The 27,143-nt window shown below is 30.2% G+C and overlaps 2 protein-coding genes across 8 annotated transcripts in view; one reads left to right on the top strand and one right to left on the bottom strand.

Annotated features, from left to right (window-relative positions):
* The window catches only part of LOC144845432 (neogenin-like), a 110,171-nt gene that overhangs the window by 28,244 nt on the left and 54,784 nt on the right, over positions 1 to 27,143 (bottom strand). For all 7 annotated transcript variants that reach the window (XM_078702771.1, XM_078702806.1, XM_078702780.1 and 4 more), the window contains exons 3-14: positions 19,683 to 19,782; positions 18,627 to 18,817; positions 18,355 to 18,508; positions 17,684 to 17,823; positions 16,316 to 16,606; positions 10,422 to 10,668; positions 9,466 to 9,620; positions 8,915 to 9,214; positions 7,554 to 7,766; positions 6,847 to 6,966; positions 5,222 to 5,512; positions 1,578 to 1,820 (exon numbers count right to left, since the gene is read on the bottom strand). In XM_078702771.1, the coding sequence (XP_078558897.1) occupies positions 1,578 to 1,820; positions 5,222 to 5,512; positions 6,847 to 6,966; positions 7,554 to 7,766; positions 8,915 to 9,214; positions 9,466 to 9,620; positions 10,422 to 10,668; positions 16,316 to 16,606; positions 17,684 to 17,823; positions 18,355 to 18,508; positions 18,627 to 18,817; positions 19,683 to 19,782 (2,445 nt within the window). The remainder of the gene's footprint in view (positions 1 to 1,577; positions 1,821 to 5,221; positions 5,513 to 6,846; positions 6,967 to 7,553; positions 7,767 to 8,914; positions 9,215 to 9,465; positions 9,621 to 10,421; positions 10,669 to 16,315; positions 16,607 to 17,683; positions 17,824 to 18,354; positions 18,509 to 18,626; positions 18,818 to 19,682; positions 19,783 to 27,143) is intronic.
* Positions 1 to 27,143, top strand: part of LOC144853156 (uncharacterized) — a 195,577-nt gene that overhangs the window by 134,471 nt on the left and 33,963 nt on the right. The window lies entirely within an intron of this gene.

The raw sequence follows: 27,143 nt of genomic DNA, 5'->3' as shown, positions 1-27,143 counted from the left end.
TGTGATCATGTGAATGTTTGAAACGGTAGCATCCTGATGTTGCAGGGCCGGTGGAATGATTTTGAAATATATAAATGTTTTTTTGGGAGTGTGCAATGTTTTTAAATTAATCTACTCTCCACCAAAGCCCAACCATGGTTGGGACTGAAATGAGAACATTTTAGGAATAGTGGACATGTAGATGGCCTGAAATCGTACTCATTAAAAATATTCCGGCTGGTTGGGATAAAATTGATAAATAAAAATAAGCATGCGGCACGCACTATGGTTGCGGCTGGGGTGTGTAAATTTTAGGAATATGGACATCTAAATGCTTTTTGGGAGTGTACCAATGTTTTTTTTAACCTAATCTATTTCCACCTCAGTCCCAACCATGGTTGTGGCCATCTGAATGAACACAGATTGGTGACGCTTAAAAAAGAGTAATCATTTTTAATGTCGACGCATTAATTTTCAGCTACCAGGGAAACTAACTAAATTTAACAATATTGTTGATTTACTCAGAAAATTACATTCCTAATATGGCGATTTAGGCTACCTTTCTTAATTCTCAGGTCAGAAAAAATGTCTCTACTTTACCCTTTGTATTTTCTAATATTTGTTTTTTTATCTTAAAAAAAATGTCTTTGTTTCTGCCAGCGTTGTGTTGGGTGTTTTAGTTTTACTTGGTCACTGAAAAATACTAAATAATAAAAACACTCTACCAGAAGAAAGGCTAATAGCATCTATTTGTGCTGGCATATAAAATATGTATACGCTACTGTAAGCCTATAGTATTCCAAATGAACAAAACTTATCTTATGACAAAATAAAATATCAATATTCAACATAGTACAGTAAGACATGCAGTTCTAAAATCTAGGGATTTTGGTATAAAAGATATAAAAAAATGAATAAATATTAATAAAAGTGCACGTTTTGAAAAGTAAAATAAAAATTGAAAATGATTATTTAGTAAATGATTGGTGAACATTTAAAAACGTCAATGTCAATCCTTCTAAAAAAATAAATTTAAAAATAAAAGAAAAATTTGGGATAGGTGCCCATAATCCACAAAATGAAAAAAAAGTGACAAAAACATGCATCCTATGGATATTTGGATAATAAAGATCGGAAATTAAAAGATTGAGTCAGAATTGTTACAGTTTCAATAAGTTAAAAAAAATGTTTTTAAGAAATGATTTATGTAATTGGTTTTTCTTTAATTTTATAAATGAAAGAGTTTTATGGGCAACTACAAATATTGAAATACAGAAGAAGACTTCCTGTAAGACATTCATATTTAGGGGACACTTTGTTTGGTTCTGAAGGTGTCCCTTTAATAGGGCTTCTACTGTAGTTTAATAATAACACTAAAACAATCTAATCTACAAAAATAAAAAATCTTCATCTATAATAATCAATAATAAAAAGTGTAAAATAAAAAACTTGAGCTAAAAAATGCATTAAAAAAAATAAATAAAAAGAATTTCTCTAGGTTCGACATTTCAAGGCGTGCATTTTTGTGTCTGAGCTAGGCACTAAACAAGTATGCCGTAAACATTTACTCCATGCCCATTCTGATGAAAATGACTCACGTTTATTTTGAACACCACAATCTACAGTTCTGGATACAAGACAAGCTTCAGGTCTATTACAATCCTCCTCTGTTTTTGTCCACGAACCACGCGAGCCTGCAACCTCCTTTCCCTTCGCATCGAAACACCAACAGTCATTTTGGTCATAGCATTGTAGAGCTTTAAAATCTCCATTGTCGCAGCAACGTGGAAAGAAGGTGGCATTTTTAGGAAGGGACTGGAGCCAATTGTAACACATACAAGCTGATAAGAAGATACAGGAACAAGGAAAAGATAAAAACCACAATTGACTATGAAAAGCATATGAATGCTGCAAATCTCAGAGCCAAATTAGGAAATCCAAGCGGGACAGAGCTGTCGGATAAGTTCACACCAGTTCTAGAACTATGGATGAGGCAAAGCTATGGAAAAGAGTGATGGGATGATGTGCTGAACCTATTATAGCCCAATGGCTTGTACCATATTAGCTAAAATGTGCAAGATTAAAGGAGGTTATTAAAGATTATGTGCTCAAACAAGGAAAAAATAAATTATTAAAAATAAACCACCGCACTTAGTGTGTGTTAGAAACCAGAAAGAAAATATTTTGTAATTAAAGAAGTAGTAGATATAAAAACGTCTTATCTAATATCAGCATTAAAAATCAAAAGTTACTTAAAATACTAAATTCATTTATAGCTACTACTGATATATTTAGATTTGTAACTAAAAGTTTCTTATTCAGAAAAACAAAATAATCCTGAATGAACTAAATAATTAATACAAACACACTTTCGCAATGCTAACTAAACTACAAGCCTATTATATTATACATGTTACTGACGACAACATCATTATACATATCACAAATAAATTAAGACAAAACAGATAAATCCATATAACACAAACAAGAGAATTAATGTTCCAATGAATATAATAGTAAACAAAATATAATAATGTTCAACAGACTCCTCAAAACAATGAATAGTAAGGAATAAACAAAAACAGGTAATACTTGGCAACATGCCAACCGGTCTTACATGTATCTGCAATGTCACTCGATTCTTGGACCCCAGAGGTACTGACTGTTGCTAAGCAACAAGAAAGAAGACAATATTACTGTAAGCTGTTTAGCTTCCAAAGAAACACAAATGAATACAAAATAATTTCTTCACCAAATAGTTCATTTCCATTCATATATGTGATTAAAACCACAAGGTTAGGAAGCATCTCATTGGCAGGATTTCAATCCATTTTGTTGATCTCAGCAAAAAGATTGGGATCTTAAAGTGCTTTGTTAAAATAATACAGGATTGAGAAATTAAATAGGTTTTATGTCATCAAATGCACTGCTCTTTTTTTTAGACACATTCCAAAATTTAGAAAATTAAAAACATTAAACAAATGTCACAGAAACACTACTACATTGAAAAATATCATTCAAAAACATTCAAAATAAATAATAAATACTCATAACAAATATATAGAACATCTAAGAAAAATAAGTATTCAAATTCTACAGGTTACTTTCAACATGTATAACAGATACATACACACAGATTATTGAGAACATCAACATCAGAAAGCCAGTCACAATCAGGCACATGAGTTGGAGGTCAGAATCCAGAGATAGGAGGAGAAATTGTTGATGATAGTAATGATGGAAATGTCTTATGAGGATGAAGAGGGTAAGCTGAGGGTGGTAGGCGAGGGCTAAAAATGCAATTCAAACTTAAGGTGATACAGATATGGACTGAAAATTATAACATTTTATCTTAAAAATAGAAATCAATTAATTTTTAATTAATAAAAGGCATTTAAATGATAATGTGCAGTTAATAAATTAAAAAGTGTCAATAATAGAAAATTATATCTAACTTTTAATTAAAAATTAAGGTTTGGGGAAATATAAAAAATGCAATTAAAAATATTTGTTTGTAAATTAGAATAGTATAGTATAAATAAATAAAAATTGTATTGTATTTAATAAGCATGCTTGTAATTATATTAATTTAATTATTAATAAAGTTAGGAAAAATATTGAAATTGCTTGATTTAACCTAACATTTAGCAGAAAGTAATAAAAACAATATCTAATGTACAATTTGATTTATGTAAAATGTATATGAGGTAACTAAAACCTGATGAAACTGTGTGTTCATTAAAATACTTGTTTACTAAAAAAAAACGAAAATTCAATATTAAAATCTGTGACATACAAAACAAGTATTACATTATTTAAACAATTTAAATTTTGCTTTGTGATGTGGTAAGTTGCTTTAAACTATTATTATTTGTTTGATGTATCAATTTAAATACATTCAATTAAAGAGAGAAGAAAGAATTAAATATATTAAATTCTTCATAATATGTATATAATAAAAACATACATTACAACTGATATTGGTTTAAACATGCATAACATGCTAGTATGACAGTATACAGATAATAATGCAACATGCTAAACATGCAAGATATGCATTGAATGTAGTCACATGAGAATCCATGCTTTCTTAATAAACCATTTGGAACTTGATGCTAATAATTACACATGAATAAAAACAAATTGAATTTTGAAGCACAGACAAAGCAAGTGTAACATACAATAAAGATTGTTCACACTATTTTATAACTAGAGGTATATAACAAGCTGTAAATAAGTTTGGGTAGCTGGTTAGTGTGAATAGGTCTCCAGGAGGCCTACTTTTGTTTCAATGTGTTGATCATGCACAATACTATGCAAAGTACCTGCAGTAGCAAGACTAATTCAATTTTTAAACATATTTTTTTTATTAGTTTGACAAAGATATAAAAGAATTATTTTGTTTAAAATTTTTGCGAATATCCAATCTAAATTAATATATATTAAAAATTGGTTTTAAAAAACGAGTTATTATATGTCAGCAGGAAAGACATTTGATAAGGTAAAACAATTGTTTTAAATTTTTCACATAATTGTAAAATATTTGTATCAAAATATTAATAAAATAAAACTAATTTTATAAAGTTAGTGCATAATCTAGTTCTATAGCAACAATTCAATAATTTCCTCAACTATCAGCAACAACTTGTAAAGAAACCACTTTGATCAAATTAATAAAATAAGCTTTAAATTCTCTGTCAGTAGTTAATGTTATAACTGTATTTTTTCATAATGTTTTTGCAAAATAAATCAAATCAAATCTGAATCTTTTAAAACATGATTTATGATATTAATACATGTTTAAAATAGATTATTCAACTTATCAAACTTTAAATGGTATTCAAACTATATAAAATGTAAATTCAATTTATTATTATTCAACCATTAAACAAATTTTTATAGTAAAAATCAACCATTGAATTGATTTTTTGTAATTAATTAAACCATTTTATGATTACATGCAAAACAACATGCAAAAGCTATAGTGTGTCAATAAATAAAACTTAGGCATAACCTTTGACATACTGGCAACATTTAAAAACTCCAAGATGCAGTGGATAATGAACGAGAACTAGATCCGACTATTAGCAACAAAATACAAAATTAGCACATGCGATGGACAATGCACAACTAGAACATGCGAAAAAGAGATGACGTACGTGCAATGACATAACATGCACATCATTATCAAACCAACGAATAATACATGCGAATGCATACATTGTAATACGTTGACACTTACTTGACTCAAAAAGCCGGTCAACTATCTCATATTTTGATTTTCCTTCACCAGCTTTATTGACTGCCCGTAGTTTGATTATATACTGAGTTGCTGGCTCTAGATTTTCAATTATAAAATGCCGCCTATCTGCACCAAGTCTCTCTATAACAACATCAGGAATTCGTGGACCGAACCCTAGTATATAACCGTCTACTTTGATGCTTTTGTCTAATGGGGGCGACCACCATACCTCAATACGATTTGGATATTTGTAGCATACTAGTGAACTCGGTTCAGGGGGAACACGAGACTCTACAGTGCAGTTGTGTGAACAATAGTAGAAAATGAAAAAAGGAGAACAAAATATTATGTTAGTAATTAGATCAGATTAGTGCAAAAATGTATTATTAAAGAATGATATTATAACACACATTATAACCTACAACATTTATACTCTTGAAAAAAAGTTATATATGTTCCTACGGTATTATTATTTTGTTATTTAAAAGGACATACAAATACATTTAGAATAAAACAGAACAAAATTTAGCAGTGTTTTCATTATCTAAGGTAGAGAAATTTTGTACATTCATTAAAAGCTTATAATCTTTATTTATAAAAGATGGTATGCTATACCCTTTGTCTGTAATGATGTCAATAAATTGCAATATGGACAGAACGAATGATCGTAATAAATAATTTAGAAATTGTATTAGTTTTGCAAACATATCCTGATATATTTGAATATGCAACCGATTTATTATTAATATTCCTCACACCTCTTATCTTAGGTCATGAGTTATACCTATATATAGCAACTTATCTCATCCAAACATCATGATTATAATTTATAATTTATAAAGCAACATGTTTCGAAGATTGAATATTTAAAATTTGAATGATATTGAACAAGTTGAAATATTTAACCTGAAGCCCATGTGAAATAAAGACGTGATGCTATGCATAGGTGATGCAAATGGAAAACCCTTAGCAAGTATAAGCACTTGTGTAGAGCTTACAAGAAGCAATTCAGAATATGATGAGTGAATATTATGAACCATGTTTAAGCACTGGGAAGATTAATATAAATTTAAGAAAGATATTATTATTATAAATAGTAAATTATATTTTCCTTCATAATAAATATATTGACAAATTTATTTTATAAATATATTAAATTATTTATTTACCGATTGTATACATTTAAATAAATTTAAAAAAAAGATAATTAAATTAAAAATGAATATGTATGTTATATTAAAACAATTTTATTTGGCATTAGTTTATTAATTCGTTCATTTCAATCATACTGTATTTGAAAGGAAAATTAGTATAATAATATAATAATTTTTATAACATAAAACCACTTTAATGTGAATATAACTAAAAAATATGATATATGATGTATAAATACCTCCACCAATGAGGTTAGATTTTTGTCTGGGATATTTATTATTACTAATTTGTATAGCCAAAGAAACAGCTCAGAAAATATTTGGGAAATAAATAACGATAACAATGAGAGAATCTAAGTAATAAATTTGTCCAAACCAAAATTGGTCAACAATATTGTATTTACACTTTGTGTCGTTGAATGTTGTAAATAGTAGGCTAATGTTTTATATTGGTATAAACTCTGTACTCACCATCAGGGGCATCAGTTACCACATTGGTGGTTCTACCAGTAACCCAATTGGACCAGGGGCCTGTCCCATTATTGTTCACTGCTAGTATTTTTACTTCATATTCAGTGTCAGGATCCAAGTCTATGGAAATTAAAAACTTTGTATATAGTCAAAATATAGAAATTTACACCTCCTTTGGGACACCTATTAATAATAATACGGTCTTATATAGCGCTTTAATGCACAAAGTCTGTAAGCGCTTCACATTATTACCATAGTCATTTTTGGATCAAACTTAACTCAACAAACATACTCCCATAATGTTGTAGCCAGTAATCAGAAACTAATGGGGAAATAATGTTTTAACATTACAGCCAATCCATATTCAGGGGTTACCCCTGGTGACACTAAAGAGTCTCATGCCTATTACTGGCTCCTAGCAAATCACATACATTTTAAATATTACTACTAGAAAGCAGTCATATCTATGGCCTATAATGCATAGCATAACATAGTTTTGATGATGCAGGGTTCTTCTAAGACACACACTGTCTGTAGGCCAATACAATACTTTGTGGACAAACAATGACCTTTCGGATCTGACATGAAGCGTGACAGGAGGTAACATACTGTCCAGAATATATAAATAGCAATTTCTATAATTATTATATTTTATTACAAAAAGTGTAACATCTAGTTCACTTTTAGCATAATCATACAAAACTTACCACTAAGCCTGTGTTGGGAAATTCCATACGTAACCGTTACAGTGTTCGATCCTCCAGAAACGACTTTGCGATAACGTAGACGATAACCTGTGATTTCACCGTTAGTAGATTCGGGTGGTGGTGGCACCCAAAACACCATCAACTCACTTGGTGATATTGCATCATTGTCACTAATAGCTTGAATTGTGATTGTAGAGGGTGCCTCACTTGGAACTTTAATATAAAGATACAATAACAAAACTAAATTTACCTTATTTCTTCCAATATAATAAGAATATTATTAACAATAATTGAAATGTTATTTAACATATTAACCATGTTATAATAATACCTAAATTTAAAACTGTGCACAAATATTCTATGAACTTTATTATTTAGTATTATATAACACCTAAATAAATTCCTGTCATTTGATTGGACGATTGTGGGTCACATGGCGTGCAATAGTACGCACTATTAAACGATCGTTTAATAGTACTTTTTGAAACATTTTTGTGTATGAAAAAAAAAACGTTTCACGGATGAAAAAAAATCTAGTATACAAATTACTGTGAAATACAACAGCGCCACATGTCGTCTGGCCTCAGTTTCGTTTGTAAACACCAGCAGCAGATTTTTGTGTACGATTTGGAGAGATATATATGTACTAATTTCATTAAAAAAGGCATTTAAATTGGCTTTACATCGTTTTTAGGATTTTGATTAATTAATGGGGACATCCCTACAAGACATAGAATCGTCGGAAAAAACATAATTAGCCTATATATGATTTCAGTTGCCTGTCGAAGTTTCATAATGCTGTCTTTCAGCCTAGGCCTAGCTAGTAGTAGGCATGTTAGTATTAGGCTAGGCCTAGGTGTTTTAGCCTTCCTAAGCCTAGGATTGTTTGGTCGTTTGTTGACATAATTAAAACTACAGTAGGTGCGTTTATAAAATCCATATAAATAATAATATTTAATAATTACTATTAAAAACCAAATGTTACTGTTTTAATCAATGTAAATTAAATGTAGGCCTTGGCTAGGCCTACCTTTTATTTGATTCAAATGACAGGAATCTATTTAGATGTTATATAAAACAAATAATGAATGTTTTATATTCGTGTAATGGTACAAATAATGGCATTTGGTAAATGATGAAAGGTTAATATCAACTCGGCGTTGCCTCGTTGATATATAACCTTTCATCATTCACCTCATGCCATTATTTGTACCATTACACTCATAAACATTCATTATTTGTATATTGTACCTTCTGCATATCATGGAAAATGAATAAATTACCGTATTTACTATGATAAAAAAATTAAACAAAAGATAATACTTAAAATCATAGACAAATGCTTGTCTGTGTTAACGTACCGTCAGTATATGTTTGACCTGTTACCTCAGCTGATGGTAACCCTTCTCCATGCACATTTACAGCTCGAATGTAGAATGTGTAGTCTGTATTTGGCATTAATCCTAAAATATCGTAGGTTAGGTCTACAGTGTTTGTTGTTTCCTGTACGCTTGGTGTTTCTAAGCTCTCCGTTGGACGGAAGTATATGTTGTATTTTTTGACAGTGTCAATACCAACTTCTGGACTTAACCATGATAATTGAGCACTAGTTGATGATAGTATATTAGCAACTAGTTCGAGTGGTTCTGATGGTGGTAATACTGTAAAATATATATAAAATTTACATGAAAAATAGATAGAATTGGTTGTATGAGGTCCTCTCACCAATACAAGAAACCTTCTCAAAGAAGCTTGTTAAACACATAGACTCACCCACGACCCTCTCCTTCTCTCCTCTTTACTTTTGGATTAAACTCAAACTACAAATAATCAACAAATTCAGTATCTTTTTCTGTTTCCACGGCAGAATTTGATATCTAATCATTACATTCCGTTAAGACCAATTACTTACATTCAGGTTGTGTTCTAACAGTCGCCATGGGTGTGCATTCTCCTCGTCCATAGCTATTCCATGCACACACAGAGTATTCATATTCCGTGTCAGGGATCAGATCTTTGATGGTGGCAGAAGTTAATGCTGGAGCAGTAGTATTGATAATTCTTGGTCTGAATGCAATATACATAATTAAGTGTTATATAGTAAAAAAAAACATTTTTTTTTTTCATTTTTCGATTTGATAATTTTCTGCTACAGTAAAACAACAAAATCTCTCATTGCACCATATAGTGGAATCTTACTTACCAGGATAGTGAATTCAGTGACAGAATTCAGATGACATTTAATGGGATGTAAAGTGTACTGTACAATTCAACCATGGAGGAATTAATCCTCCATGATTCAACTAGAAAATGATGTTTAATTCCATCAGGATTATCCCATCAAATTCAATTTGTGTCCCAGAAATAAAAAATAAATCCCAGTGGAATCATTCATGCTTGGATTAATGGAAATGCCAGTGCTTTCTAGAGGAATCTTACTGAATGGCGACAATTCACTGGGACCAACCTGATATTATTTATTTTATATATAACCATGTGTACTACATGTAGGCCCCTTGAATATCGTAAATGGGCTTAAGACTTTACAGTAATACTATTAAACATTTAATTAAGAAATTACATAAATCAGACATTTTGGACCAGTCCAGGTAGCTAGAGTATTTTCCATTTGAAAGTTCCTTGACCAGTTCATTTCGGATGCTGTGGTTGATTTAAAAATATTTTGCCTCCATGATGCATTGGGTATTTATATTGGTAGTGTTAAAATGTTCAGAGAGTTTGATTCATGTTCGGAAACATTCCACAGTGCATCTGATATGAACCGATTTGAGGAACTCTTATCCGCAAAGATGCTCTTAGGCTTATTGAAAGATTACCATCATGTTAGTCATCTTTATTTGTACGTACCTGTCTTTTCCAGGTTCTCCAATCATTACACTATATGTCAGAATGATACCATTTGGGTTTCGCGGTGAACGCCATCCAAGTGAAACCTCTCTTGTTGATACTAATGTCTCGACGACCAGTTCTGGTACACCAGGAACAGGGGCATCTGGGGCTGCTGTAGGGCCTACATTTATGGGTGAATCAGTCAGAATATTCTGTCTTGATGTAACAGGGTTAACAACTGGTGGGAGGGATGGAATTGGTACACCTGTAATCATGCAGGGGTGCAAAGAAAAAAAACATAATGATAACATGCAAAAAGCAGCTAATTCATGCAAACACAAAATATACAACATGACATGCATTATGTTATGTTATGAATTATTGTAAAAAATAATGTTACATCATTGTCAGTATTTAATGTGACTTTGTAGTTACAGTAAATTAAGCATTTCAGAATAGCTAGGAGTACAAATAGGCTAGGCAATCTAGCATTTTGAGTGAAAAAATTGTAAACAGAGATTTTTCTTTTTTAAATGGTCACATCTGATAGGGAGATCAAAATTTGAGCATCACACTTCACTCATCCCATCCCATTGATCTCCTAATCATATGTGACCATTTAAAAAAGAAAAATCTCTGTTTTCAATTTGGGCTGTTTTTTTTAATAGATTTCCTAGCCTAAAACAATTTAAACAATAATAATGACAATGTTTTTCTGTAGACATAAAAATAATTTAGGTCAAAAAATCTTCTGTTATGTTTTGAATAGAGTAGCTTTATAATACAAATCAATTATAGTGATAATGTTTAACTAGAACAATCAATAGCATTGTCAAATTAAAATAATTTATTGATTTTATATTTTATTCAAATACTTCTCAAAATACAGTTATTTATGTATAGAGCATGTTTTTTCTATGGATATTATATCTGAAATAAAAGAATGAATAACTGAATTTTAAGAAATAAGAACAGCATAATTCAAACCTTAAAGTAAAAACAAGTTATTTGACATCAAATGAACATGAAAGATAGCCTTCATGTCTTACTACAGTTAAATAAATATTGATTAATTGTTAAAGACCATAAATGTTTACCTTAATGAGGATAATTGATGTAAGTCAATTTGTAGAAGTTGAGTGATGTCAGAAAGATGTTATACAAGTGTTGTTGGCCATGAATAAACTACTTGAGTTGTTTTATGGATGTAACACTAAATTACGCTTGTTAGCAAATATTGTTTGTTTCTCATATCAATTATGTATTAAACAAAAAAAAATGTACTCAATATTTGCAAGGAAAGCAGTGTGAAATTACAATTTGCTAACGATAAGATGGCTGAATTTTGCAAGGAAAGCATTGTAAGAGATGAGATGTCAGAATTTTGTAACTAGTATTTTTCAATGAAAATGTAGTAAAGCAATGTATTATAATCTATTCTTGACATGTTCAACTTGCAAGCTTTAATGTGTAAAATGAAAATGGACAAGGATAAGTGTAAACCTTATCGAGGTGGTTGACTATTATATGGTTTGTTTGCTTGAAAATAAATCCCTGTTAAGCCTTCATGCGTCAGTACTACATGCACTCAATTATTAATTCATTTTAACTTAATTTAACATTCAATCATGCAAGTTTATAACTATGTAATCAAGTTTAAGTTTCATTAGCAGTAATTAGTGGCCAATGCAAATTTGATTGAATTGCTGATTAAGGTTCCATTTACTGTACATTCAATTAAAAGCAAGCTTATGGGTATAAGACATGGTTTTGATATCTGTTTCGCAATATATGAAAATAGGGATTGGTCTATCAAAGCAGACTCTTAAGCAGCGATATCTTTAGTCAGGCAACTTGGCTAAATCCTACTATTAAACAAATGCTGGAAATTTGCATATTAGGAATTTTAAATCATTTATCAAAATTAAATAAATATATGTTACTGTTAAATTTTAACAAAAAAATAGTGAATTTTTATTTGATATTTTAAAAATAAAAGTATATTTGTTTTTTTTTAAATGTATATTTTGTTTTTGTAACTGTTAAACATTGACAGGGCAATATTAAGTATACATGGATTGTGTGAACCAATTCTCAATAAGCACATTAGAGGAGATAAAGCATATCCATTTACAAAATGCCACAACCTATTAGTAACTGGTTCCTTGCATATTATATATATTGAAATCATGCTTGTTTGTATGTACTTTACAACATGCAATATCTACCAAAGAACTACTGCACAAAATATACAACACTGGCAAAACACTGGGAGCTCCAGGGACCAATTCTCATATTCTACATGATGATGGTATAACTAATTGACATAAATGAATATTGAGAAATTAATCATCATCAGATTAATAAAATTAAGAAATACTCGGAAGAAATAGATATTTGGGAAAATTTAGTAAGAAGAACACATACAATGGTGACATATATACATTTAAAAGAGGAAATAATAACTGAGATAAAAATAGATATAAGAAGATAGATATTTTAGAAGATATTAGGAGGCAAATTATAATAATTTGATAAGGTTAAGAACATAAAACAGAAATCAGATTTAAAATACAAATGTGTAAACAATTTATTAATAAATTAAAGAAACCTTTCAATAAACAATGCAAAATATAGTAAATATACAATTCACCAAGAAAGCATAATATGCAGCAGCTCTATCAACAATTTCAATGGCACCACATTTGTCTTATTATTACTGTACATATGTTTTCTTGCATACTATAGTATTATTGTAAATGCTATTTGTCCTCAGTTGAGTAAATTTCAGAATATTTCTTCTAAGGGCCGTGCAGTGCCTAACATGATAAGCATATCCCGAGAATTGTTTTTGAATTGTGTAAAATTCTCTGTTGTGCACATACTTTATGTACATATAAGCAGCAGCTTTACATCTCATCCAAGAGTAAAACATCTTACCTAATAAGCAATATGTTAAAGGTTTTGAACCCATAAAAATGCTTGCTGAAAACATATTTTCCAGAAAAATCCAGACATGTTTGGCTAGCCCAAGGTGTCTGAGTTTGTATATTATCAGTTATTATTATCAGGCCTATGGTGTTTAAAAGAATTACATAACAAGGAAATCAATTTTGAAAAAGACAATCTTCTATTAAGAAAGGTAAATAATAATAATAAATAAATAATAATTAATTTGAAATTAAATGCAAAAGAATTGTATTGATTTTATTTCATGACAATTATACTGTGATATTTAGAAATGAATCTGAACTGAGCATGAACTTCAGGTAGAAAGAATTTCAAGAGTAGTATTATCTCTAATAATTCTTGATAGCTTATAATGGATACACAAGCAGATCTGTTGAATGTTCTATGATAGATTATTTGGACTTGTAGATTTCATTTAGTATCTTTTACTGGTCAGTAATATATGTCATGGTGTATCTTTTTCCATGAAACTGTAGTTTCAAATAATTGTTTGCTGAATCTGACCTGAATCTAAGTTAGGGGGAAAGTAAATGAGATACAAACAAACGTCTTGTAGGAAGGAAGTAAAAACAAATGACAAATTTAAATGTTTCTCTTGTGAAGCTCTACTGAGATTAGAGAAAAATATCAACAAGTTAAATGATTTGTTTATGATGGAGAATTCTTATACTATTATAAACCCTCTTAAAATCATATTTAAATTTACATTTGTGAGTCTATTAAACACAGCTTTTTAGTTCTTTGTAATTCTATCAATTTTCTCTTTCAACCTTATTTATTCATTATAAGTGCTTTGGGACAATCTGCCGATTGTTAAAAGTGCTATATAAATTTGAAATAATGTGTCAAATATGCACAGTATTAACACAGTATTCACTGAGTCATTGTTGTAAAATTCTTTTAAAATAAATAAATTTCATTATACAGTATATTTGGCAATAATGAGTCTTTGTCATTACTAAAGTACCATGATCTTTTCGCGCTGCGCCTTTAATCATTAGGAAACAGTTACCATGCGGTAGCTTATTGTTTACTACGGCTCACAAAATGGGTATTTGGAAACCAGTCTGGGCATGCTCAAACCCTAAAGTACTTCTAGGAGAAGAGAGTCTATGAGATGTATATGTTTATTCAATTTCTGCTATATACAATACATAGAAAAAACAAAACAAATATAAAAGGCAAGACCAAACAGGTGCTAAACACCTATGCTAAAATAATACATCATTATTTCTTAAATTATTTAATAGAATATCAATTTTTAAAAAACATTGTTTGGAAGGAAGAACAGTAATTAAAACTGCTCCTTCAAAAAGTCGAATGGCATTTTTTGTAAGAAATATTTTTGTTAATACTACAATTCATGGCCAAATATTTCAAGAGTTTATGTTTAATCATTTTAATTCATTAGAAATAATGCAAATTACTACAATTATGACACAGAGAGGAAAATTTGGATGTGACAGACCTTGGAGAACATTATTTTGATTTAAGCAACTCAATCATTTTTATTAAAATGAAAGCTTTTAGTGCAATGGTTGATGGCGGCAGGTTGAACACAATACACAGATCAATAAAGGCTAAATGTGGCAATTACTACAAAAGCGTACAAGATGATCGACAACGAATTGTAAACAATTTCCAAAGATCAATTTTCGAAATTTGCCTTTTAGACTCAATATTATAAATTACTATGATGTAGTTCTTAATGTAAAAATTGTAAAATGTCTAAGTCAAGATTTAGAATCAATCTTTTGTTATTATATACTCAGATTTCCTTTCAATAAAAATGTTGTAAGGCCCATTAGATGATTACTGTCATAATCACTTTCTCTTTGGATGGGATATAAAGCCGTTGGTCCTGTGTGTATACAGTGCATTTTACAGAACTTGGTACACTATTCAAAGAGAGTAGGGGATCGTCACCCGGTGTAATGATCTGGGTAGGCACTACATTGCTGACTGCAGTATTCCTCAGTTTCCAGTTAAGCTTGAGGAAGACAACAAATACCATTACTTTTTTCTCTCAATTTGTTCTTTAACTAATAAAATGACTAGCTACTATTTAAAAACTACTTTTTTATATATTTATTGTTGGTAGATATTTGATTAGGCCTTAGTTTTTGAAAGGTGGAACTGCATTGCCCCAATGCACTTTCCATTTTTGCTATGGCTGGAAAGTGCCTAGTATACCAATTGATGCTTAAGATTTTTTGAGAAAGCACTGTCTATAGTTTGAGGTATATTATTTGCAATTTTTATAGCACCCTCTCTTGTTTGGAAATGCTTTAATAAATTCTACCGATTTTTAAATTTTGACATCTGTGTACCAATGTGGTTTTTTTTTTTAGGAAATACTTTTTTTATTTTAATTAATAATTAAAGTAATGTAACTTTAAAGCAATAAATTAAATAATGATGAACAATTCAATAAACTATTGTATTTGATTAGATAATTGAATTATTTGACAGTGATTTGCAAAACTATTATAATGTCCTCAGGGTATACGGTATGGAAATTTAGTTCTCTTAAACTGATATAATTATCCCTTTCAACCAGGGTGTTGTTCTTAATTATAAGGTCATTTAAATTTCAATGAAATTATTGAGCTTGGTTGGTTGATTACCTAGTTAGAACAGGAAAAAAAACCAAAGACAGTGGGGACGGGGGAAAGGGATGTCATAGATTTGTTTAAATATATTGTTGTACTTTGTTTATGGTCATGCTCCACTGTGTTCTAAATTGTGTCAGCTCCTTAACATTGGTCATCACAACACTGTTTTGGAATATTATATATATTTGATTTAAAGTATATAATGCTTGGGTCATGATTTTCTCATTTTATCATTAGTGACATAAATACCAAACCATCCTTCATATACATCATCACTACCTCTCTTTTTGCACTACTTTATTTCTGCAAGTATAGAAGAAAGCTTACCTGGTGGAAGGACAATTAGTTGAGCAATTGCATTGATGTTTCCCACCTCATTTGACACAATACATTGGTAGTATTTACTGTCTGACTGCTTAACACCAATGATGCGTAACGTCTCTCCAACTTCACCATTCCGCTCAATCCTGAAAGCATTCTCCTTTGGAATTGGGTCACCATCCACGAGCCAAGTCACAGCGGTCGGACGTGGAACACTGTACCAGCTACATTCGAATTGGGCATTCATCCCTTGCCTAGCATAGGTTGAGACAGGTCGCTTCACAAAGCGTGGCGGAACTGACAGTGAGGAATTAGAACAGAAAGAAATACATTTTACAGAATCCATCACTAGCATTGTGGCGCCAAGTATATAAAAACCACTATACCAGATTTATACTCTCAGGTGCTATTAGTGTTACAGTTGTTCTAACTAATTGATTTCTTTTTTTCAATTGTTTTCTATAAAAATCTAGATTACACATTATTTTAATAAAATATGTATGCTCAGAAATTGTGGGTTTTATGTTGTAGTCAACATAAATGTCAAAAGATATTTATATTCAGTGTATTTTTATTGATCAAAACTTTTACACAAGACTGAGTCATCCATCAGCTGTTATGTTATATCTGATGTTGCATTATCTCTTTGTGTAACATCAACTTACTCTCTTAACACAAACACACTCTAACATGCTGTGTCAACCTCTTCTAGTCTCCTGTCCATTTCATCAATTACAGTGTGTTTATTTCTACATTTACCTTGCTATATTTCATAGCAAATCAACTACTCCATGACAAGAACATGTTTTTTTTTTTTGGTGTAGTATCTATTATTGCATCTAGAATGTTACACATTGAGTATAATGTAAAATGACAAAGAGCATTTCATCATTCAAACAATTTCTTGATTAACAATTTCCCATGGCATGTAATTCTTGTTAGGTTACCATTATATTTAAAAGTGTGTCACTGGATGGCATAGTTTAAAGACATCAATTATATGTTTTATCTGTTTGATATTATACTTTCTACACAGTACAATATTGTAGCAAGTAGCACAATTAATCTATTTTTTCAATAATTTGTAACATGTTATTTAAAAACAAAAACATTGTATTTAAAATGTCTACCCTAAGATACCAACATAGGCAAATTCAAGTATTTAGTATCAACTAATCTACCAGGAATTTTATTTTTTTTAATTAAAAAAAATATGTTATTTGCATTTTTAAATTAATAGATAATAATATTTTTAAAAGTACACATTTTATGTTAGCTTCCTGTCTCCAGAACTGTATTTATATTTAAAATAAAACTAAATACTCATTCTTACACTCAACTGTATACTGTAATGTAATGTTAACAATTTCATACCTCTGACAGTGACTTGAATTTCTTTCTCTACATTTCCTAAATTATTACTTGCACGAACTCGATATAATCCTGTGTCAAGTTCATCAGCATTTTCGATGCGAAGATTCCCTTGGCCAACTAATGAATAGTGGTTGTCAAACCTGAATTGAAAATGGATAAACAGATAAAGCTATTAAATACAAGAGTGGAGATTCAGAAAGCATAGTCAATGCTGTATATATACACACAAAAACATTGTAGAAAACAGTCTGTGGGATTTATCCCATGGCTTAATATGATATGAAATTCATAAAGAAAATTTAAAACATATACAGAAAAAGAGCTCCTTTGGCACCATTATTTTTAGGAGACACTCCATTTGTATTAATTGTGGAAAAGGGCTTCTACAGAACATTTTTGGCAGGTATGGCTTTTTTTTGTGTATGCTTCAACTTTACAGTTAATATGGAACTCCCTATTCAGAGAACACCATATTGAGGGAACTTTCCTGTGAAACAAACTGGGGAAATATATATTTTAACACTATGGCCAACTGTTATTGAATTCTATTAAGAGAATTGTAGTAGGGACGAAAAGGTATCCCTTAATAGGGGTTCTACTGTATTTTTTTATCTACTTTTTTCTGTGGATAAATCCCTTTCCACTACTACTTTACTAATGATACAACTTACTGCAGTACCAACTCTTCATTTTTCTTAAACCATGTAAATGTTGCTGGACCATCTACAGCAACTTCTAGCACAATGCTTTCGCCGAGGTTTACAAATACATTCTGTGGAGGGGACACAATGAAGGAGAGCTCCTCTACTGGTGGAAGCCCTTCATCTATAAGATTGAAAAATGTCATTAGAAACATCAAAGGATAAGTTGTTTTCCTTTCACATTCTAAACAAAATAAAATATTGAAACTATCAGATTCCAGCAATGAGAATAGTGAACTCACCATTGACAGTGAGGGTAATATCAGGACTTGTCTCAGAGATGCCAGCCATTCTGTTCTCTGCTTGGCATCGGTAGACACCAGAGTCAGATTCATGTACATCTCTAATTTCAAGGTTACCACTTGGTAGCACAGCAAACCTTGCAAATGCATCACTTTGCTCTGGATCCACTACAGTCCCACTTTTTATCCACCTACAAAATGAATGTTTTTTTAAGGAGTGCTTGCGAAGATGTAGTGAGCACATCATTAAAACTTATGTAACACAAAAAGATAGTGGCCTAACAACAATAGTGAGGATTCCCTAATGTTGTTTCTCTATCATGATAGTGATGATCCAGTAATGTGATGGTGAGTGAGTTTCTGGTGAGGATTTCCTATGGTAATTATGGAAATGATGTAAGGTGTATTCCCCTATAATGATAATAAGGTTTTTCTATAATGATAATATTCCTCTATAATGATAGTAATGTTCTTTTTTTTCTATAATGGTGAGGTTTCTCTAATGATGGTGAGGTGAAATACTGTTATACGCATGCTTTTAGCAAACAAAGTTTTAAGTTTAATTCATTTGTATAAAGCAAGTAAAATCAATCTTCAATTTTGGCCTATTGGATGTTGTGGCATCACCATGGAGATTTAAATTTGAATACGTTATCGTTTTTGTCATATTCAAACAAAAACATTTTCTTGGTGAGACAATCCATTTTTATCTTCCTTTTTCATTTTGATGCTGTCACCTATGCTTAACAGTATCTGTTACTTTTATAGACCAAATTCAGCACTTTACACACAAACTTCAGGGCATAATTATAGCATGTAGCGAATTCACTGCTCATATATTTTAACACGTAGCATGTTACTTTGCATTTTGGCTTAATTCTAGTTTTAAATTATCTTTGATTGTTTGATCATCTTTTAGAAGACTCTGCATTCATAAAGTCTCTCACAACACTATAGGCTTACTAGGCCATAATATGAATCAGTCAATCATGTTGAAACATCCACTGACAAGGCTCATTATTAATATCTTTTTTTTTCTTTCAAGAAGCACCTTACCTAATGAATGGTTTAGGATGACTTGTAACTTCACATTGCAATATAACAGTATCTCCAACATCTGTATACAGGTCTTGTGAGCTTCCACTCATGGTTAAACCTAAAAATTATAAATGTAATATTATTATAAAATGATATTATATTCTTCCATCATTAATTTGATTGAAAGATTAATATAACAAAGATTAACAAAGAATATGGCATTATTATACTGAAGTTGAATTACACAAGTTTTGTATATTTATTATTTTATATAGGTAGAAACAAATAAATTCAAGCTTATTTAAAATTAAATGATTTCTTTTCTTTTCTTTTCAGCAATTTTAAGTTAAGGGTCCTCTGTATAATATGCAAGATACACATTTTACCAATCCTCAAAAACATAAGCACAAGCTTTATACTGTAGTACATAGAATTTATAAATTATTCACATTTTAATTCACTTAATAAAAATATAAATTCTGTCATCCATTGTTGTGCTTTAAGGATTAGTGCAAACACGATATAGGTCCTTATGATCTATTTCTAAGTGCTGCTTAACAAAAACATACAGTCCTTATGATCTAATTCTATTTCTTAGAGTGTTCTTGCGGCTTAACAAATAAATGTCTTTAGACGATGGCTTTTGGACAATGAAGGGGAAAATACATTGATATTTGTGACATTGCATTTACAATGATACCCTGTGTAAATTATAATCCTTATTGGTATTTAAACCTAAAATATTTATTTGCTTTTATCAATCCATAGAATTTACTATGTAAATATATGAGACGCAACGTTTAATGTATTATCTGGATAGCACCTACCAGGTATAAAGAAACTGTCAAACAAAAGAAACCAGAAACCCCACTGATTTTTTAAATAATGGAATGCTTGTGACAATTGAAATAAAGGGTGTCACATGTAAGCAAACTCCACTAGCTGATAATTAATCTGTTAACAATTGTAATGAAAGTATTTAAAGTGTGAATAGATGTATGGCACGCAAAGGCTTGGCTAAAATCCCTTCAATTCTGAAGACTAGGTAAAAAGAATTAATACTGCAAAATCTAGGTCAGTTGTGGAATTATTACAAAACCACAACAATAACATAAAATATGTACACACCTACAGATCAATGCTGTTTATCATTGTCCATTTTTTTCCTATTTTCACTTTTAAAAATTAGCTAGACATAACTGTGGTATAGCAAACCAAGCAAATAAAATAGATAGTAAATGAATGAATCACTACATTCTTTAGTAAGTTACTAAAGTGAAATGGTGGAGTGAAAATAAAAGGAATAATTTGTAGGAATGTAAAGTTATAGAAAAAACTCACAAGAAATCTCTATTTAATACCCTCTATAAGATGTCACATGAATCGGTGGAAATGAATATGGTTCCAGAAATTGGTCTGGTCATAAAGGAAGAACAAGGAATGATACTGTTTTCTTACTGGCAACATTTGCATGTGAAAAAATAACAGTGTGTCACCTATCCCATGGAGGAATTATGGAATCCTCCATGCCTATCCAAGTACTTTAGTTTAGGGCACATTTTTATCAATAAACAATGATGTAAACATACAAATAACTATGCAGTTTACATTATAATGTTGTGTATATCCAATGTTTAGCAAACAAGATTGGCAACTCAATAAAAAAATATAAAAAATCAATTCTATTATTTTATAGTAAATGTTTATCTGGTCTGTTGTACTACATGAATTTAAAAGTTAAATGGTAAAAGTTACCATGACAAGTCTTGTTTCCTCTTTTACATGAACAACTTCTTTATTAGTTATTCTTCTTTATTTATTAGTTTTTAATCCAATTAGTTTGTTAAAAAATGCCTAAATTCAATTTTATTATTATTATCTTTTAGATGAAGTGAAAACTATTTGTACTCGATCTGCTTCTAAGCCGTGGGCCAAAACTGAGACAGTTCACTTTGGGGCACCTCCTAAATTTCCTTGTGTTTTTGTTGTGTTAGAACGGTCACTTTCCATATTTCCAGGCGAATTTCTTTATTCATGTTTGTCAAACAAAACTATTAACAGTGAAATATATGATATATTCTTCTCATATGAATATTGATTGTTGCAAAAGAACAATAACATGAATTGTTTGAATAATTTATAATCTGTTGACAGATTAAGACAAAAGCTATGATTACTTAATATTCAGTTGCATATAATAAAACAATATAAAATTACATTAAGGAAGGTTTAGTGTACTTTTGTGCATTGCCAAGTGTCAACTAACACTGTCGTAATGCTTTGAGCATATTTGTAAATAAAAATTCAATAGCCCAAATTTATACAGTTGGCATAATATCAATAAATTTTATGTAGTTTCTATGTGATAAACCAGTAAATATATCAATTGTCGTATGTATACTTTTAGAACCGAGTTTTTATCTGTTTGTTATTCATTTTAATATCTCACTAAAATAGGAGTATAATTTATCTATTTTAGGAAATGAGGCAAGAGGTGTTGGTGCCCTAATTTTTATAGGTCCTGCTAATACTATTGTCATAAACCTGAAGCAATAGGATCTAATAACAGTGTCGGATCAAGGGGGTAGCGCTGTGGCAGCTGGCTTGGGATATGTGCTCCTCCATTTGACAGCTAAAGTTAATTGCACTGGATTTATTTGGTCAAATTAACCAAGTCGTCGGCTAAATTGACCAAGAAATAAAGATGTATTGTCCCCCCAAAAACATGGAAAATTAAGATTTATATTAAACTAAATAAAGGACTTTGAATAGGCATTTGGCAGTTCTAATAAAGATTAATAACTTCTGTAGAAAATAAAAATCTTTTATCCAATTTTTGGTCAAAGTGAATAACTATTATGTGACATTAAATTAGATGTTAGCGTTCTCCGCCTCTGAACATGATCACGAACGACTATGCCATAGTAGACTTTTCACCTAAAAAACATCCAAAAAACAGACTAAAACCATATAAAAACAACATAAAAGTCACTTGGTATGTCAATTTAAAAACAAAAATTCAAACTATCATGTTTCTTTTTCTAAAATAAAGCTTTTAGCAGTGTTTTATAGTATGATACAGTAAGATTGCCTTTGTTGTTTTAACTAGGAAGATACTAAAGATGACAATATAATAACCAAACAATTACTAACAAAACTAACTAACAAAAGATAATATATAAGATGATTATTTCCAATAAATCTGGCATAAATAACAGTAGTAGTCGTAGTAGTAGTAGTAAATAAATGTAATATCTTGTGGCATCCTTTCCATCCTCAAATCAATATCAATATTTATAGTAAATGACTCACTTCCTACGCATTATTAGACCAGTCACAAATGATTTCTTTCTTCTTACCTATATTATTGACAAAATCACTCCTGCAATAAAAGCCTAAAGCTAATATTGCAATAATAAAGTCTAGATATTATTAGATGTTGAGATGATTATTTTCAACATTTAATATATTTATAAAAAGTAATAAATGAAAAATTAAATGAAAAAATAGGTATAAATCATCATTGTTTCTGAAGAAAATATTTTCAAGCAAAATTTCTGGAGAAAACGGGAGTGTAAATGGATTGCACCCATCTAAATTATTTATCATTTCAAGAGTACAAGTCATCAATGTATTTGAAATTATGTTCAACACATCCTCAAATCATGGGTCATCACTATTTAGAACCTTGTGAACATTTTTAGTAAAATATAGTCAAACATAGTGATTAACAATTTTAAAAGGTTTGAAATACACAAAATATGAAAATGTAGAAAAAGACTATTATGCTTGAGAATGTAATTACTAAATAAATGGATATTATTCATCTAACTTTATGTAGTAGCTTAGTACACCATAAAATGTTTAGTAAGATATAGCAGTAAATCAAACACACTATCTGTATGTTAGTAAATAACATATAACATGACATGACTATTATTCCATCATAAAAATGTCAGTGTATATTAAAGATGTAAAATAAACTGATTTAAAAATGCATTGAATGTAAATATATTAAGCAAACAAACAATTGTAATATCTAAAAAAATATGGTGGTTGTGATTATGTAAAAATAATGAGTGACTGATTCGAATGTAGTTCTTTAACTCATTTTTGCATACTAGACCTCATGCTAATTAAACAAACTAATGATTGATGGATTTGTCAGTGCAGCCACAAAGTGAATATAATGTGTCTATAGATACTTGCGCATGTAAAATGGATTTTGTGACCCTAATATTGAGCCTTAACATACTGTTTGATTCATTTTAAAAGCTGAATAAAAATCTAAAATTTGTTTTGTAAGTAAAGCCACTACATAGTTTAACGTCACTTTGTAGCATCTATAATGTAGAATTTAGGCTCTAGATAAATCACAGCAAGGTACTGTATTAGGCTTACATTCTCTTTAATAAACATTGAACCACACCCTAATTAATCCACCTATTGATTATGAAATTCAACAGTAGCATGTAGTACGTTTGACGAAACTATGTCAAAATTGAGCCGCAAGAAATGTGGGTATTCTGCAACCATGTAACATAATATGATGTCTTAAGAATTATGAACTATTATACGTATTGAATTGCATGGTATGTGTATTTATAATAAGCATTTGATAGTTGTCATGTCCTCTATCTATAAACATTATCCCACTTACATTTATATTATAGTATCATTCTATATAATTAGGCTCCTGCACGTTCAACTAATCTATTTGAAACTTATCTATCTTGCTTTATGTCAGCTTCTTTAAACTAGAAAATTCCATTCATCCTTTTTGTAAAAATTACTTTAACATTAGAATTGTTTAATATTATTTTGATTCCTTGTCACTGAACAATAACTCAACTAAATTAAATTAAAATTGTGTTTCACTTTAAATGTCCAAACTTGGATATTTAGAGACTTTACAAAAGTCTGGTCAAATCATAGAGGGGGGTGTGATATTTTTGTTTAAGTACATTCAAATATAGAAGGTGCTATTTTAACAAATCTTTGGCAATGTCATCTATAGTCTGGGTATGCTAGGTGCTCTCTAAGTTTATACCAATGACAAAAATATAATAGTCTGTAAATGTTATATTTACACACTATCATATGTTTTTGTTGTTGCATGTTTTGGATCAGGAAGAATACCAATTGGTTTGAATTATCATTAACTCTCTGTGAACAATCTCAAAATAATAAATTATAAAGAGTATTTTTTACTGTGAAAAGCTGCGGCACTATTACAAATAGGCCTGTACAGGGCCAAACCATGACCATTGTTAATGTCACATGGCAAATCTACTAATATATCATTGTTAAATATACAGGAGGCCTCATATACTGTAACATATATTAATAATTAAATGTGTTGGTTTTAAACTAAATTGTGAAAATCAGCATGAATGAACATTGCACTTTGCCATAATAAAAGCAATGATAATCAATATAGTACATCATCTACTATCAAAATCAATGCTTACCCACAGGCTTGCCATCTCAAATATGTACTTTCACAAAATCAATTTCCTACTGCTAAAATCATTAATATTAATATATGAATAATTTGGAGCATTATTTTTATATAGTTGAACCCCTCTTTTGAGACACCCCTATTGGGGACACTTTCCAACAACGGGGAATGTGTTTTAACACTGTTGCGAACCCCTATTCAGGGACACCCTTGTTAGGTGGACACATTGTTTATCTTAAAGATATATTGTCCCCCTAAAAAAATAATTTTTTAAATTTTTTTGTTGAATATGTTATTTTAATGTCACATAATAGTTATTCACTCTCACAAAAAATTGGGTCTGAAAAAAATTTATTTACCTGAGAAAAATGTAATTTAAAGCAAAAAATGGTCAAATTGTCTGGAAGACAATGAGTTTTTGGGTAATTTAACTGTTTATTTTGTCTTTTTATAGGTGAAATAATTTTTTTCCCCCGTTTTTTTTCTTATGGAAGTGAACAACTTCATTAAAACTGCAAAATAGCCTATTCAAGTCTGATTTTAAAAATCGTTATTTTTCATGATTTTGGGGGACAATACATCTTTAAATTTTATAATGTCAGAAAACATTCTTATCACTGGTATGCATTCCGTATTGTGGCTTTGTACTGCCTTTCAATCCAAGTGCTGGTAAAACTGTACTAGACTTTCTGCAAACAAATGCACATTATATTAAAATAGGTTTATGAAAATCTAATGAACCAGAGGTTACAGTATGTTGATGTGATAATGATATGTGTCAACAGTAGCAATAAAGAAACAGGAATGATTGAGGTAATTGAGAAGTTAATTGGGTTTATTTTCAATACAGCAAAAGTGGATATGTACATTGCAATGGATACTATCAGCTATCTCAATCTATTTCCTATCTATTTTTATGTAGTAGATGTAGGTAATAAAGGTAATCGTTGAGACTTGCTTGCTTCCTATAGGTCTGAAATTCAATACAGCATGCGGTTAATCCTTATGTACACGAAGGCATATATTGTTGCAATCTAAAGGCTAGTATCGATATTCTATGTTAACGTATACTCTGAAATTGATAAACTAACATTTACTTCAACGCTTTTTGTAAATGGTACAACAAGAAAATCACCTGGCTGTTTTAATTAACTTACAAGTTCGTAAGGTCTTTGTATAATTACTTTACATACGAGATGAAGAGCATCAAAGCTGTGAGTGCATGTTGAAAGAGTACCAGCTGATGATGTTATTACTATAGTAACATATAGCATTTACTCGCTAATCAAATACAGCTTTTATAGATATTTGCTTGTTATAAGTTAAACATCTGTACATAGCTTTGACTAAAATTTCTGTCTATGAGACAGAAACTTGATGAAAATAAATAATTTCAGTAATTCTGCACATGCTCAAAAAGATATGAGCATGCACAGAATGTCCCTTGGACAGTGATGCGTCATAAAAATGAAAATTTGCTAATCAAAGGGATTCTACTTAGAAAAAAACCCAAATGATGGGTGTTTCATGGAGTTTTTTGGTCAATGATTTGAATCATAACTATTGTGTTTTATCAGGGTTTACAATAAATTAAGTCCTAATCATATTTTTGCATAGTGGGTGTGTACTTGCATACTATTTAGGTGATCATAGAATAAAATGATCACCTATTGTTATTGTATAAATCTTTGTTCTTCTTAGGCTATCGCTCTCTGTAGAGCGATAGCCAATTCTTATTGTAAAAAATTAATTTTTTTCTGATCTGATCTGGTGGCAGCCAGCCAGCAGATGCACGTATATATGTAGTTGTACACATGACTTTGGTTTAATGAAAATATGGCTGCGTAGCGTAAATATGTGCGATTTTCTGAAATTCTTAGATTGACTAAAAATTAGAAACAAATATATATTTTAAATACAACTTGACACATGTATTCATGTCAAGGGTCATCTTCCTGTATCATCATTGGTATTTTCGCGTGTACGGACGCTTTGAAAGTTAAAAATACTTTAAAAAA

This window comes from Antedon bifida, chromosome 1, assembly GCF_963402885.1.
Source record: "Antedon bifida chromosome 1, ecAntBifi1.1, whole genome shotgun sequence".
Lineage (NCBI taxonomy): Eukaryota > Metazoa > Echinodermata > Crinoidea > Comatulida > Antedonidae > Antedon > Antedon bifida.
Note: the sequence above shows the minus strand (reverse complement) of the source record. Positions and strands in the feature narration are given on the sequence as shown.